The sequence below is a fragment of the Coniophora puteana genome (genome assembly GCF_000271625.1).
Source record: "Coniophora puteana RWD-64-598 SS2 unplaced genomic scaffold CONPUscaffold_3, whole genome shotgun sequence".
In the NCBI taxonomy this organism is placed as follows: domain Eukaryota; kingdom Fungi; phylum Basidiomycota; class Agaricomycetes; order Boletales; family Coniophoraceae; genus Coniophora; species Coniophora puteana.
Genome location: NW_006913055.1, coordinates 419,268 through 435,626, shown reverse-complemented (window position 1 = coordinate 435,626; position 16,359 = coordinate 419,268). Strand labels below are relative to the sequence as shown.

The window sequence follows — 16,359 nt, the reverse complement described above, 5'->3', positions numbered from 1 at the left end:
AAGGACGTTGGAGTAGGTACTCCTGGAGAAGACAAAGACGAGACACATCGTATAGCTAGGATGAGTGACTACGAATATGCGTGAACACGCTAAGTACTGACTACGCTTGTCCCACTATCCGTGCGTACACCATCATTGCATTAGCATTCACGGGAAAATATTCTCCCTTGGCAAACCAAAATGTGAGCAGTGAGACTGACAAAGGGTGTATGGAGTATTCACTCACTTTATTAATGCCAATGAAAGCGGACTAGTAGAACGGGTGTTGATAAACTCACATATCAGCATCTGCCCACTTTGCGATAGCTTGGCTTACCAATGACACTAAGAAAAAACCAATATGACGCATCGTCTTATACAACCGAGGGGTCTGAGGAGACCAGTAGCCACAAAACTTTGCCTTATCTTCGAAGTCCTTCGTCATACTGACCGGTTTCCGGGCTAAAACATGGCCCGAAATGCACAGTCAAACACCCTTTCCCGCCCCTTATAAAAAGCTCTATCCGTCCACCTAGACTAAGCAGTTATCTCGAGAAAACATGCCAGAAGTAACAAACAAATCCAGCACTATCCTAGTCACCGGCTCGAACGGCTACATCGGCACGTGGATCGTCCGAAAGCTGCTCGAGCGCGGGTTCTCCGTCCGTGCGGTAGTGCGCTCTGAACAGCGCGGGAAGCACCTACTGGGCTCGTTCAGCACGTACGACGATAGGCTAGAGCTCGCGATTGTACCGGACCTCGCGAAGGTGCGCGACGCGTTGTGGAGCGTTACTGGGGTTTCTCTAGTATGTGCAGTACTTATATTTTTGCACATAGGAAGGTGCGTTCGACGAAGTTGTCAAGGGAGTCGAAGGAATCGTGCACACGGCGTCGCCTGTGGTCGCAATTTCGGGTCACCCTGATGGTACGTTGTCTCTATTGGTGCACATAACTCACAACTGACTTATACTTGAATATGCTAATAGAGATCGTCAAACCGGCTGTTGGGGGCGTGACTGCAATTCTGCACAGTGCACTGAAGCATGGGTATGTCCCATATACCATGATGTCTGTGAGATGCCCGCAATTAACTTTGACAAACACCTGCAGCACATCTTCGAAGCGCGTCGTGATAACGTCGTCCATGGCTGCCGTCGAGTACCAAAGCGATCATCCGGTGACATATACCGAGAAGGACTGGAATGTGACCACCATGGCCGAAAGCGATGAGAAGGCTGAGAACGCCAGTTCATATGCAAAATACTGCGCGTCCAAGGTGAAATCGGAGCAAGGTATGATCTATAACTTCCCGAAATTGCCTATGACAATCTGACCTATGACGTCAAAAGCCGTTTGGGAGTTTGTCGAAAAGCATAAGAGCGAGATAAGCTGGGATGTCAGTGTTCTCAACCCGCCTTGGGTGTACGGTGTACGTCTGCTCTGTTATTTCAGTACCGTTAGATACGCAAATTACTTTGGGACAGCCACCCATCCACGACGTCAACAAACCCAGTGCGCTCAACTCTTCCGCGAAATACTGGTTCGATGCGGTGGTCAAAGGAGAGCTTCCTGCGACGGGCTCGACAGATCCGCTCACCAGCCCAGGCGGAGGCTGGATCGACGTGAGAGACTGCGCAGAGGCACATGTCCGTGCGCTCGAGAGGGTGGCTGCTGGAGGCAAGCGTATCTTCTGCGCGGCGGGATATCCGCATGTTTGGCAGGACTTCTGTATGTTAATTTTGGTTCATTAATTGTTTACATCTTTCTTTCACTCACCTTGTATCCATCTAGTTGATACGGCGAATGGGCTGAAGCCACAGCCGTACGAAGGCAGTTTAGCCAAAGGACTTCCCGATGGCATCAAGAGAGTAAAGAATACGCTTGATTCAAGGCTTTCGAAAGAGGTTCTAGGTATAGAGTGGTGCTCCATGGAAGAGTTGACAAGGGACACTTTGGAGGATTTCCAGCGGAGGGGTTCTGAGTGGATAGTCAATGTCAGCGAGTAAGGAGGTGTGGATTACTCTAGCAACTCCACCCATCCGTGTCTTGGTATAGCCACGAGGTTCTTGAATAGAAGAGGAAAACGAACTACATTCATGATGCATGAGCCGTCGTCATCCCCCTTCGTCTGAGAAGTTGCCGATTACTTTGCAGTGGCCCTCAGGCTGCAGTCAGCCGTCGTTCGCTGGCCGCCGTGGTGGCGATAGCGCGGCAAAAGCCGTCTGAGTTTGAATATCGCTTTTCATTCTTCGGCACGATTGACCGGATAATAGGTTCCTTTACATCCACCACTATCCTGGTACAATTCTCCATTTTGCTTGCGCAATGACAGCTCGATTGCCTCCATCGTTCTTCTATCGACATCTCAGGAGGCCAGCTCATCCAAAGGAGAACTGAGCAGAAAGTCAGACTTCCCGAGTGGTGAGACCTTGAGATTCTATTCCAGGAGTCACCAGCCTATTATTGTCGCTGTCGCTGGGGGGTGATTGCGGAGAGCCGTCTGTCCCTCTCGCAGCGTCCTCAGTTCCGACATGCACCTTTGGTCTCTCCACGCTGCTGATGCATCCGTTACTGGCCAGGTCAACGGTCAAAACTCGGTGCCTGCTCGGCCGAACTGCATATGTTCAGGCCCCAGAACGCGCTCGGCGCACATGCCGCACGCGTCAATCACGAAGGATTCTGTCACATCCAACGCCTGGACCGACGCTTCCATATGTGCACTATCGTGCGATGGAATTTGGTAAAATCTTTACGCAGAGGGATGCCTCCGTGCGAATGAAAAAACGCACGTTCGCTGTACCTTGGGATGTTCGCCATAGATGCACCGTTTCCTCACCTAGATCTCTCACCGTAACCGCAATCATGTCCTCCCAACAGCTCACTTTGCACTCAACGATAAGGGTATGCCACTCTGTCATGAAAGGTTGTAAGCTTGGCTGAACACGCACGTTGATTGCTACGCATACAGCTCGTCGATGGATATGAGATGCCGATACTGGGCTACGGTGAGTTTTTCATGCGCGTCGCTAGTACATCCAGGTCTGAAGGCTGATCAGATGATTTCAAGGGACATACGAGGTCGATTCGCAAGACGCGTATGATGGGGTAACGTGGGCGCTTGAGGTGCGTGCTTTACGACGGTTGTAGCACAGGGACAATCTAACGCGGTCACATACATAGGCCGGATACCGTCACATCGTATGCACACCATCTCCCTTCCCGATGTCACGTAGGCTTATCTTGTTTCTTCCCCTCGCCAGGACTCCGCAACTTGGTACGACAATGAAAGTGAGTGTGGCCGTGCAATCCGCGACTTCTGCGCCCGCGCCGGCACGCCCCGAGAAGACATCTTCTACACCACGAAACTCAAGATCAACGGTACACGCGCTTCCACCACCAAAGCGATTGATGCGTCTCTCGCAGCTTGCGGCCTTGGATACCTCGATCTCTACCTCATCCATGGTCCGATCGGTGGGGAGAAGGCTCGTCGTGAGAGCTGGGCAGGCGTGCTCGACGCACAGAAGGCGGGCAAGATACGGAGTGTCGGCGTGAGCAACTTTGGCATGAAGCACTTGAGCGAAATGGAGGCATGGGGCATGGGCTTGCCCGTTGTTCAGCAAGTACGCATACTCGTCCGCGCGGCCACTGGATGGACACTGATATGCGTCTGCAGATTGACTTGCATCCCTTCATGACTCGGACAGACATTGTCGAGTGGTGCAAAGAGAGGAACGTCGTTCTTCAGGTCAGCATATGCACGTCACCATTCAGTCTTTTAAGCTCAACAATGGTATTCTAGGCCTGGGCTCCCCTTGTCCGCGGTATGCGTTTCCGTCACCCGGCGATCACTTCTCTGGCGAAGAAGTACAGTAAAGCGCCCGCTCACGTGCTCCTGAGATACTCCTTACAGAAGGTAGAAGTTCATCGCTGTATACCCACTGAGAACTATTCAAATCTATAACTCGTTGCAGGGCTTTGTCGCGCTACCTAAGTCCGTCCGCAAGGAGCGCATCGTTGAAAACACGCAGATCTTCGACTTTGAGCTTACCGAAGAAGAGATGGCGCTTCTCGACAACTTGGATGAGTGTACGCAAGCATTTCGCCTGCCTTCACCTGTCTCGTGCTGACCATATTCGCTCCTAGATCTCGTTACGGACTGGGACCCTGTCAACTGTCCTTAAGCGCCAGGAGGAAGGAGCGCCTATCCCCAAATCTAAAAATAGTGCTTGCCCCTAAATTCGTATTGGGACGTCCGCATACAATTTTCGTAAACTCCCTTCAACCGATTCGTTCTTGCTGTTCCTACTTTTTACAAGGTCAATAAAATCTAGATGACCAAATGCCACTACCCTTGCGGCCTATGTCGCCGAGATAAACCTTCGTCAAGGGCGGGACCAATTCCAGACTTTCCTTTCTCGTCCGAGCTTTTTGTTAACAGTCACAGCTAGCTCTCAGGACGCGGAGATCATCGTGCCGGCTACTCAACACTCATGTCTCTGCGACACTCCCTTATCAAGGTAGTGTCTTTTGTCTTTCCCTCTCCCGTCGGAACGCTTAGATAGCAGCCCCGTTGCACAGGTACAATTAGCACTGATAGAAAACAGTAATAAGCTCTCACATGTGAGTGGACCTGCTGGGATGTCTTCGACCAATGGGTTATTCCAAGCCTGCGTAGCGGCTCCACTTTGCTAGACAATAAGGCTGGGAAGGAGGGTAAGAAGTTTGTTCGCGTTACACGGGGGCTGTGTGTTGACCGCTGCGCTGACATCGCAAGTGCAGCTGTATCGCCTGAAGAGTAGCTGGGAGAAACGCAAAAGAACGTAAAAGAACGCAAGCAAGCTTCAACAATCATCCGGCTCTTCGACAGCCCAAAGACACACTGGGACCTACTGGACCAGATCAACAGGAGTAGGAACGATCACCAAACGTGCATCAGACAAACTATTGACGCCGCTATGTTTAGAGTTTGTAGCCGCCCGTACGGCTCCTTCTTTCCTCACAAATAAGCCCGTGACATGTGATCCATAGACCCTCATTCTGCCAACAATGAGTCACCATTGACGCACCAAGCCGACCATCTAGAGCTCAAGGAGTTCGAGGGCTGGTGTATCATTGGACGTCCCAAACACATTGCGACTGCCTACCGGTTCGTCCATCGCCCACCTAAACGCGATGAGCAGCCAGTACTGACACCTCACATGTTACGTGCACAGGGTACGAAACGCTGTCGTGGTCATCATGGCTACCTCGGCTCGATACCGCTACTCTAAAGCGTCCATGAAGATCGTCAAGATGTAGCGTTTCCACATATGTGGAACGCACGACCCGAATGATCCGGGATGGGAATTTGAGAAAGGTGCGTATATGCGCGTTCTCTTTGGGGAAACGAGGCAGGGCACGAGCGACGCAAGACAATAGGATGGGCCATAGAGTCGTCCACGTTTAGCCCCCAAACATCGGACTTAGGCAAGATACAAATAGGCTCGCTGGTAAGGGTGCTCTCAGGAGGGACACATATTTGCCTCGTATAGCGTTTCTCGCTCCTGCGCTCCTCTTGGCCCCGCTTTCGTTCACCTTTTCGTTTTCTTCTTCCGTACCCTTCTTCGTGGTTGTCGACTTCAACAACGTGCTCTTCTTCATCACCATCGTATTCTCCACTACCTGTTACCATGAACGCCACCCACCCAAGCAGGACGCGTGCCACCGCGCAGAAGACGCAAAAACAGACCGCCATGCACCTTCCAGAGCCATTTCACTTCCTCCTCCCCGACTTTAGCTCGCACTGTTCCTACCCACTTCGACTCAACAAGCACTGCGTCGCAGCTGCAGCTGCTTCAGAAGACTGGCTCATCCGCCTCGCCCAGCTCCGCTCCCCACGCAACGGACGCAAGCTCAAGAAGTTCATGGGTCTCAAGGCCGGATACCTCACCGCCTTGTGCTACCCAGACTGCCCGCGGACGGAGCTGCGCGTCGTCTCCGACTACATGAACTTCCTCTTCACGCTCGATGACTGGAGCGACGAGTTCGCGGAGGCAGGCGTCAGGGGCCTGGAGCAGTGCGTTATGGGCATGCTCTACGATCCGACCGTGAAGACGGACAAGGCTGCGGGGCGCCTTGCGAGGAGGTAAGCTGGAGCTTTGCCACTTAAAATGCCATATGAAAGCTCACGTCTGCGTCGTCTCGTAGCTTCTGGCTGAGGATGATACGTACCGCCGGTCCCCGAGTGCAGCACCGCTTTATCGTCGCGTTCGAGGATTTCTTCCGGGCCGTCGAGCAGCAGTCACGGGACCGCGCCAAAGGCGTAATGCCAGACCTCGAGTCGTACATCGCGCTCCGTCGCGATACGAGCGGATGTAGACCTGTGTTCGTTCTCGCGGAATACGCAGCCGGCATCGAACTACCAGATGAGGTATTCGAGCACCCCATCATCCAGTCTATGACCGAGGCGACGAACGACCTCGTCACCTGGTCGAACGTAAGTCGATTTACTGTTTGTAAGCACGAATCATCAGCATACTGACGGAATTATTTAGGACGTCTTCTCTTATAACAAAGAGCAAGCGTTGGGAGACACGCACAACATGATAACTTTGCTCATGGCGCAGCACGGGCTATCCCTCCAGGGCGCTGTCGACTTCGTTGGCCAGCTTTGCGCCGCCTCCATCACGCGCTTCGAGTCGGGTCGTACCACACTCCCGTCGTGGGGTCCGGACGTCGACTGTGACGTGCAGAAGTACGTTATGGGGTTACAGGACTGGATCGCCGGCTCGCTTCATTGGAGCTTCGAGACGGAGCGGTACTTTGGTAAGCGGGGAAAGGAGGTCAGACAGGCTGGTGTCGTAAAATTGTCGCCGATGAAGGCGCCGAAGAAGGTTTAATGTAGTGAACGGCATAGCCAACTCACAAACACGGAGTCGTACGGCTTCTCCCTCTTCATGATAGCATTGCACATAGATACTTCGCATTTCTCACTCTGGGCTTTTCGGGGCGTTGGACACCCTTCGACCTTCTCATCCTTCGTCTGCCCGCTTTCTTCACGATCACGCACTTGTTATGTCATGTCACGCATACTCTACTCATCGGTATCCATCTGTTGCTTGAATCAATGAATCAGACCACGTTGTACAGTTAACGCGAAATAGCTCATCAAAGTGATTGTATTGACTCTGTGATTCAGAAGAACTCATGTCGGTATGTTACAACACGGAACTATATAGCATGGGATATATACACATTCTACTGGCAAGAACGAAAAGCTAAAACGCTACCAAAAACTGATGACTCCTGTATATGACACGTCAACCAGTGCGACCCAAAGACAATGCCCATAAAACCCGAGGGAAACTACACGATACCTTCGACTGAGCGTAGCACTCTGTCCATCTAATACAAACTCTTTTGCCCCAGCTCCTCCGGCAAATACGAAGCGAGCCTGAGCGAGCCAAATGCGACGAACATCAACAGCACGTATACCGCGTACCCTCCCATAACATCGTGCCCCGCCGAATACGCGAACATCGAAGTCGCAACGGCCGGTCCAACGGCGCGCGCGATGGATCCCGTCATCTGTGCAAGACCGTTTGTCGCACCGAGCGATCTCTTGTTCGGAGCGGCGGCCGTGATGAACATCATGATACAACCTAGAGACGCATCAGTACATACACCTCCGACCAGGAAAATGCGTGAACTCACTGAATGAAGAGTCTTGCAGAACCGCGCATATTAGGACGATGGCCAGCAAGCCCCACACAGTTGGCGTCATTCCCTGATTGAACGTGATATAGTTCGCAAGCGGACAGCACAAGAAGACCGGGATGTACGCGGTGACTCCTAGGGTAAAGAAGGTCTTGGGTCCCAGCCGTCCAATGATTGGGGCGAAACAAAAGGCCTGGAAGAAACCATTGATGAAGCCGAAGATGATAAGACAATAACCAATTTGACGAGGATCGAATCCGAGACCGCCGAGCTCGATAGGCGTCGAAAAGTAAAGGGGAATGAGAACGTATATAGACGTCTCCAAGATCGCGATCACGCCGTAGTTGGCGACGAGTGTCAGAATCGACGGTATCAGGAGTGCACGTAGAGGGACAGGTTCGTCATCGGTTTTGGTAGAATCTGAGGATCCAAACGTCCCATATCCATCGGCGGACCCTTCGCGGTCTGAGAGCAGCCCGCTTTTGTCGTGTGTAGATCTGCGGGGAAGGGTCTGGATCACATAGGCTGTTAGTGCAAGAACAGGAGTGTCACACATTGACTTACCTCTTTCAAGAAGAAAAGCATGATCAAGAATGTAAACATCGCGAACCCAGCAGCAATAGCGGACGGAAGGAAGTATGGATACTCTGCCCAGAACGCCCCGCTGAAGAGATGGGGCCAGTGGTCCTGCGGACGGGATAAAATTCCACCGATGGCAGGGCTGGGATCGAACACGTCACGTTGATATGCAAAACTGCGCGAACCAAGACTTACCCAAGGACACCTCCGGTAGACCAGGCGATAGGCATGAGCGAGAACGCCCGGGCCATATTCGTCGAGTCGGACATCTCGCCCATCATGCTTTTCATCACACCGATGTTCCCATTGAGAGCCCCAGTTATACACCGGCTAGAAGAGCGGGTCAGGCAATGTCGGTATCAAATAAAAGAACATAGAATGGATGTTCACCTCAACACCAATGTGGTGAACGTTTTCGAGAGCCCGAAGCAGAGCATAGACAACGAAAGGGCGAAGGTTCCCAAGAGCAAGACCGGCTTCCGGCCCACCCGGTCCGACAAGCGGCTGTAGTGCAATATTGTGAGGAATTGCGTAAAAAAGAACAGCGATTCCTATGCAAATGTTAGTCATCGATGCTTAACAGCCGTGTATGGTGCCAGATCTTACTATGAGCCCTGCGTAATAGCCTGTACGGACATTGAGCGTTTGATTAGAAAGAAATGTGAAACATATGACACACCAACTTTTGCATCGTCATCACTAAATGGGTGGGAAAAGTTTGACCGTTATACCGAGTGCATCACTAAAAGTGCGCTGGGCTTACATGCCGACAATAAGGTCCATAATTGCTTACAAGGGTCACAGCAGCCGGAGTAACTTAGGGTACCTCACAAGTCAAACAAAGCAGCTTCAACTTTGACAAGATGAGGAGGATTTGACAGAAGTTGAAGCGACCGTGTCAACACCCGAGTGATGTTACAAGGCTGGGTCTGCTTACAGGCACTGTGGCCCTTGTAGGTGGCATAGTGACTGTGTCCGGGTGCAACATCATGAGTACAGTGACCATATATTAATCACACCTCTTATGAGCCAAAAATTACGATTATAGCACACTTCTTATTGTCATGCATTGTCATATCATACTTGAACCCGACTAATGTACGACAGCAATAATACGTGATTAAGAGAAGGGTACCCAGAGGGTAGCCGCTGACAATGCAAGGGAGTACACAAAGCGGAGGTGAGCATAAGGCCCATACAAAGCGAGGTGTACATGACTAAGCGCGCAAGAAATGCACATAACATAATAATAATAGTGATAATAATAATAGGTGACAGGTGGCAAGAGGGTGGTGCATCATGGCGGGGAGAAGGTTGCCGGCGAGACGAAATCAGGCGAGAGATGCCCGTCTCTTAAGTACCAGAAACTCTGGCATTCCAAAGTCCTTCTGCTTCTTCTACGCCCTTTTGTCCTTTCACCCGTTCCCGCTTCTCTGGTTCTCTTGCTTCTCCCGAAACTCCCGAACCGTCATGAGCTGTCTACTTCTGCATTCAGACATTCTGGGATAATGAATCTATGCTATACAGTATATATATTGGCTTGTGTTGTGTGGTTGATTTCGGATGGTCGCGCAAGTAGAATATAGGGGAGTTGCCGCATTTGTCATCGGAGTCTGAAATTGAATTCGCGACGCTGTCAATTATCTCTTTAATTTCGAGTCCCTGTTGTTTCTTCGCTCCACATGTGCTGTCACACATACAGGAAAACGCTCTTGGGCAGAACACTTGTTCTGGGCGGCTTCCCTTTGACAGCACATGTTGGATTTGGCCCCAAAAACCAAAACCCACCTCACACGCTGTCAGAAACACGAGTTGTTCATTTGTGGGTTACTATCCCTAACCTTAGCCCGGAGTAGTGCGCCAGCGCGTACAAGCCCGTTGTCGGTGTGTGAGTAGTCTTGTCAAACATACACGGTTCTGGAAAGGCAGCGACATAGATAGAGTGATAATGACAAGCTAACTTGATGCCTTGTCAAACGACACCCCATTTAGACAAAGTTCACATTGCTTTACAATTCGAGCATGAACTTCACAGCGCCTTGCAGACGCGATTGGAATTCTGCAGACTTCCGATATATTCTACAAGAGCTCGTATACGAACGTAATCTCTCAGAATGCATGATAAGGTAAACCCGGTTCTGACAACGGCCACAGTGGTCGATTGTCCGGCCGCACTTTCTGTGATGTGATCACCGTTATAATATCGTCATCGAGACAGTTTTGCATGATCACGAATGGTGACGCATTCCCATTGAGTGAACATATCGTTACGGTATGGCAGTGAATTTCGGCCGAACACCATGTCGCGGACACTTTACCATTGATCAAAATTGATGATCTTGCTCGTACATTTGTTGGTCGAATATAAAATACGGAGACCATCTCAGAAACAAAATTATCATTGAGCGATAACTTCAACTGCATATGGCAGCCACCGCTTTAGGTAGACACGAACACTAACGAACAATAAAAACGGTAGAGATTCGAATACCCGCTGACCTTTATAATGATGCAAACCCGGTTGCATTGGTGAGAGCCTCGTCTTCACCCAAAAAAAGCCCTTCATTCATGCATGCTGCAGTCTCTGCCTCAGCAAGCTCTGCTGTGTCTCCTTTTTCATCACTGGTATCACCACTCTCTGTTGGAGTGAGGTTGTACACCGCTCCGGCGTTGGTCTGGTGGATGGCTCGGGATGCCCGGGAGAAGCGGAGAAGCGGACAGAGGACGGTTTGGGATGCTTGGGAGAAGCAGAGAAGCGGATAGAGGACAGCTCGGGATGCTCGGGAGAGGTAGAGAAGCAGAGAAGCGGGACAACGTGAAGGGATAAAGGTTGGAATGCATGGGGTCGCCGACATGTATATATGGGCGACCTCTCCCCTTGCTTTCCCCCATCCGCATGTACTACTGCGTATGGGGGTAAGCACATTTTGCTCACTATGCGATACAGGACACACACTGACACTTGCTCTATAGTCTAATATACTATAGCTTCTAACAACCACATCCTCCGGTAGCGCGGCACCAGAGAGCGCTGTCGAGTCCGACCTCCCCTCAATTGAAGAAGATCCAGTGCCAGCGCCAAAACCTGCCACTCGAACCAGGGCAAAGAGTGCCAGGATCAGTACAGGGGGAAAACCACCGGCGAAGAGGACTGGCAACTAGGTATATTATATCAGTGTATCACTGCTTCATTTCGCTCACGTCCCCTCCCTTCGCAGAGATTGTTTGTCCCGGGCCTGTGTTCGCCCAAATGTATGTTTTTATTTTCTTGCTCCCTTCCAGCTTTCGCTTCACGGTCTATAAGCTTTAATTCTTTCTTTGTACTTCCTGCGCTCATCTACTGCTGCTGATCTTGTGTCCCTGCTCTCGTGCATCCTTGCTGCTCTTGTGTGTTAACTTTGTTAGTCGGTTTAATCTCGAATAATGCTACATCATGTACTATATAATATTCACAATGAATGTCTTGTTATTGGAATCATGGGCGAGATTGCGAGTCCTCATCATATGGTGTGAGTTTTGATCATACGGCATAAAACACTAGCCGTTCTTATCATGTAATTATCATGCAGGCTCCGTCAACGGTAAGATAGCCATCAATATTATAATATCATCCCTGATCTGACCATTTCACCGTCTGATTTTGGTCTGATTTCCCATATGTTAAAAACGGACTTTACACTCCACTCGTGCTGGAGATTCGAAATATCATTAAGGTACGGTGTCAGTTATAACTGATTCTACTACTGCTCATGTACTTATATTCGATCCGCCCATTTAGTGATGGTCTCCCCCAGTGATGTCCAGCTCACCGATGAGCTACACAAATAATGCAATGAGCACCCGTTTCGCAAGAGAAGCGTACTGTCGCCAACCTGGTTGATGTACGGATATATGGAGCCAGACGCGACGGGCTCGATGATGAGCCCCAGCATGACAATTAGGATTTGCCCTCTAGGTAACGGGTTTCCCTTTGACTTCCGCTGTTCAGGCTGCTCAGAGAGGAGCCCGACACTCTGCTGGACAGCTTCATCGCGAACGGGCTCGGGAGGCGCAGCCTGCATCACACTAGGAGGTAGGTGGATGGAGGACGGAGGGAAAAGATGCCAGCTTGCAGCGCAAAGATCAACCAGAGTTTTATCCCCAGAGAATGCGGCACGCAATCCACAATCAACGAGAAGGTCATCGTATCTGGTAAGAGTGGGTCGGTGACTGAAATCAAATGAAACACCCGCTTGAGCGACTGAATTCCGATAAAAATGCACCGAAACTTCACGAACGTACGGGCGTTATCCGCTATAGGGGAAAGGCATTACACAGAAAATGAGCGACGGTCCATACCGCCAGAGTGCTATGATCCTGGATCCGATGCGTCCTTTATGCCGCCTGGTGTTCCGACGTGCAAGCGATGCGGAGGCCATGAGATGGGCATAGACAGGAGGTTGGTTTTAGTAATGAATAGGGGCAGTTCCCATAGGCGAACAATTATTGAGAGTCCGTCGTTCGAGAATTTGATGGAAAGATTGTTTGACGTGTATGCACCTCGGTCGACGGTCCGTGCGCCGTTGCATGCGTGAAACGGGGAAGAGCGTACATACACACCTGACCAGATGAGCTTAACTGCGGTCTACGAAGACAAGCGCAGTTCTATACGGGAATGTGGAAGATGCAAACTTACGATGATGGTGAGACAGAAGAGATGTCGAAGAGAATGCTGTGAAGAATTCGCTGTTACGCAACATGCCGGACAACGACCGTTATCCGCTGCGTGGGATGAATGTGGCTGAAGATTTGGCAACCGTTTACCAAGGAAGTGGAGCGTCCTTCTTTCGTGAAGGCATGATCCGGAGCTCGTAAGCTGGAGTGAACGGGTGTGAAGAAGATTCAGAGAAGCCAATGCAGGTAGTGTTAGTAGGGGATAACGCAGTCAGAAGACGACGATGAGATAGGGGTAACACGCGCACATCTCTTTCGCTCGTGATTCGGGGCGCCCAACATCCTCTCGTCTTCACTGCACTCCCGAGTATGGGTGGAATCGCCCCGACGTAAGCAGGGTTTGTGGTCCATATCAACAAAGCGGCTGAAAGCGGGCCTCTTCGCAGCTGCGATCGGAATACGGAAAAAGATACTAAGCATGTCAGCCATTTGGGCGACCACTGCGTTCGAAATGAGCGAGCGTACAGTACCTTGAAGCAAAGGTTGATTTTTCAGCTCGGCCTCAACTGCTGAAGCCCTATCCACCCATTTGGAGCTTCACCTCACTTTGGGAGAACGGGGAGTGTTTATAAGGCTCAGACCATGCTTCTTCGCCTCTACCAGTCGAGTGTAAGATACTTCCGCCACAATAAGTCTGCGAACGGAAGCCACCATCGCTTCAAGGTTGTTTCCCCTCGTGTAAAAGTCAACGTACCTTTGATAGGTATTGCAAGAACAAGAACGGAACAATACCGCACTGTGGGATATCCAGCCTCAAGCCCTGGTCAATGTCCCCCTCGCTTCCGTATGCTTAAGCGGTTTCGGGATTTTGAAGACATAAGGCTAGTGGTCCAAGGTTGGACTGTTTCAGGAAGGAGAGTCCACAAATCGGACGTCTGCAGCGATGTCGAGGAGCAAGATGGCGAGAACGATGGTTAAATGTTCCGAATTGGGCAACGCGGGTGATGGTCACCAAATATGACGCAACAAACCTTTCGCCAGTTGAACTCGAACTGCCTTCTACATCTACGCACGGGTGCCATATAATCCACTAACCTTTAAAGCACCTCAATTAACTCATCAATGCATCGGTCCCCAAGAAATCTCAAAGCGATGATGAAATCCCACGAGTGCTCTCCAGCGTCTATTTCGCATCGCCTTGACGGAAGCATTTTAGACTTTCTCGTATTATTTAGCCGGGCCGACGAAGTCACGCCTTTATGGCAACCCCATACGCCGAGGACCTGTCAAAGGTGACACGAACAGTTCTGATGAAGAAGTAAAAGCTGGCAGATGACGCATGATGAGGCGGGGCCATGAATGGAACACCAGAAGACAAACAATGCAGCAGCCACATTCGCTTCGTGACCATGGGTAGGGTGGATATCGATAAGGAATCTTTCCGTTATGGCAGAGACATTGAAATATCAACATCATAAAGCTCGATGACAACACCTGTCCGGCACCACGAGTGAGCTAGAGGAACGAGGGCGCCCGATGACAGGAAGATATTCGCTGGATGGTTTTGCGCTCGATTCCAGCGACTAATCGCTACCTGGTTGCTGCCTCGAGGCTGATCTCCAGGCCTAGCTTGTTCTTGCTTGGTAACCTCCGAGCCAGCTCTTGCACAACCAATCAGCAGCGGGCCTCCATGTCCGCTGCGATCGTGGACTGGACGCACTTGTTGGTCCTGTCACTTGTCACTCGTCTTGTATATCTCCGAGCAGTCTCCACTTCTGTGGGCCTCTCCTACGGTCACTGACATTGGCCGCGAAGGATAGCACGCTTTGAACCAGGTAACTCGCCTCCTTCCATCACTCCGAGTCGGCAAACGACGTGGCATTGCCTCCAGCGTCCTCCTGTAGACCTTACTCACACAGTCAAGCGCCGTGATCATCCACCCTGCGACCGCACCCACTGTGGGCAAGATAATTATTGTACGACCCATCCCGACATCGTTAGGTCCGCGAAGCTCCCTATTCGCCTCCTGTTAACAAGGATATGACTTCGAAGAAGACTCTAAAGAATCTAAGGTCTAAGGCTCCAACATTGCGTATACATTTAAAGTGAAAACCCCCACAACCACAACCACTCCGACTGACAGATGACAGGTAAGCAGTCCCCGTTCTCCGAGGTTGATATGATGCATCCGCGTCGAGACCGCTGTGCTTATGCAAGATCTAGGATCAGTGATTCGGATCACAAGCGCCTAATTCAGGTAAGTGAACTGTCAAGCAAGACTAAGAAGCAAGGTCAAGCTCGGCAAGACGGCTTCCCGCGAATCTGCCCTCTGCCGGTGGCTTTTTGCGCTGGACGCTACTCGACGTGCAGCTCGAGGTCGAGGTCATAGGAGAAATCTGATATGATAATGGACAGGGAAAACGTGCTGAGTAGTAATGAATCCACCAAACCTGAATCAAAAGTGACCCATTCATTTTCGTATTGGCTGGTAAGACTCATCGAACGCAGGCCGACCGGCATCTTGCACTCGCAATATTAATAACGGGTCGGCGCTCATCATCATCAAACCTTCGGAACTTCACCTTCACACAAGACGCACGTTTGCAGTGCTACGCCGTTCAGCTCCACCAGCGCCACCCCCTTACTATTCTTTGCAGCCTAACCTACCCGCGGAGTGATGATAGCGATAGCGATCCCACCCCCGGCGCCGTAGCTTTTCTCGCGGTCCACCAAACCTCTAACGTGTACTTTGCCTCCCGCTAACGTGCAAGCACTCAATCTTAAATGCAGCTAATCTCAGAAAAGCCCGGGATAGCGCCCGTGATGCTACGTACAATGATCTCCACATGTTGTGGCGAAATATGTACCACACAAAGATGCCAGGCCATGTGAGTGCGGGCACGCGGACGAGGACCTGGAGTTGTATGAATGAATGAATGAAAAGATGGCGGAAACTACCGTTGCTAGTACCAGATCCCTTGTTTCGTTTCCGAAATTACTTGTGTACCTACTAGGTACACGATACCACCCTGTACATGATTGGAGGACGGACCTTAGGACCATGATCATGAAACCTCGGAGCTTGCAGTGGAGGTCAGCGGCGAATCCACCTATCATCTTCTAGTTACCATGGTCTTAGGAGATGACTCGCCAAATTGACGCACACCAGCAGCACGGACATGAATATACAGGATCTCGAAACCTTGAGCTTATAGCATAATGAACTCATCCGTATCATGCGCCCGTGCTCGACACGGTTAGCGGCGCGCTCCGTCGCCGACTCGACGGCGTGGGGTATCAGGGCCGTGCCTGCATTAAAGCTTATTAGAAAACGGATCACATTGAGCTGTATGACTCCCAAATTCGAGCCATATCAAGCTATTCAGCATCGGCCTCTAACAACAGCGCGACATTTAAGTCCGCGAGGAACTGTCACTCATACCATAAGTCAAT

The 16,359-nt window shown here is 50.8% G+C and overlaps 4 protein-coding genes across 4 annotated transcripts; 3 read left to right on the top strand and 1 right to left on the bottom strand.

Annotated features, from left to right (window-relative positions):
- Positions 1-539: 539 nt before the first annotated feature.
- Positions 540-1,985, top strand: CONPUDRAFT_51500 (D-lactaldehyde dehydrogenase; the record flags this gene model as incomplete). Its single annotated transcript, XM_007767169.1, has 7 exons — positions 540-746; positions 817-904; positions 966-1,026; positions 1,090-1,271; positions 1,329-1,408; positions 1,464-1,707; positions 1,771-1,985. 7 exons carry the CDS (start codon positions 540-542, stop codon positions 1,983-1,985), a joined length of 1,077 nt encoding a protein of 358 aa, XP_007765359.1.
- An 838-nt stretch (positions 1,986-2,823) lies between these two features.
- Positions 2,824-4,323, top strand: CONPUDRAFT_119059 (aldo-keto reductase). The gene is made up of 9 exons (XM_007767434.1): positions 2,824-2,880; positions 2,948-2,984; positions 3,047-3,102; positions 3,160-3,177; positions 3,240-3,599; positions 3,653-3,724; positions 3,779-3,892; positions 3,951-4,065; positions 4,123-4,323. Exons 1-9 carry the CDS (start codon positions 2,842-2,844, stop codon positions 4,158-4,160), a joined length of 849 nt encoding a protein of 282 aa, XP_007765624.1. The 5' UTR covers positions 2,824-2,841; the 3' UTR covers positions 4,161-4,323.
- Positions 4,324-5,711: 1,388 nt separating this feature from the next.
- On the top strand, positions 5,712-6,857 carry CONPUDRAFT_50941 (terpenoid synthase; the record flags this gene model as incomplete). Its single annotated transcript, XM_007767140.1, has 3 exons — positions 5,712-6,103; positions 6,166-6,454; positions 6,513-6,857. The coding sequence occupies 3 exons, from the start codon at positions 5,712-5,714 to the stop codon at positions 6,855-6,857; spliced, it is 1,026 nt and encodes a 341-aa protein (XP_007765330.1).
- A 294-nt stretch (positions 6,858-7,151) lies between these two features.
- Positions 7,152-13,031, bottom strand: CONPUDRAFT_99245 (MFS transporter). The gene is made up of 10 exons (XM_007767433.1): positions 12,929-13,031; positions 12,535-12,852; positions 12,126-12,462; positions 9,655-9,694; positions 8,860-8,879; positions 8,644-8,804; positions 8,449-8,583; positions 8,239-8,395; positions 7,672-8,185; positions 7,152-7,619 (listed from the first exon to the last, which is right to left on the bottom strand). Exons 3-10 carry the CDS (start codon positions 12,312-12,314, stop codon positions 7,363-7,365), a joined length of 1,473 nt encoding a protein of 490 aa, XP_007765623.1. The 5' UTR covers positions 12,315-12,462; positions 12,535-12,852; positions 12,929-13,031; the 3' UTR covers positions 7,152-7,362.
- Positions 13,032-16,359: the final 3,328 nt, after the last annotated feature.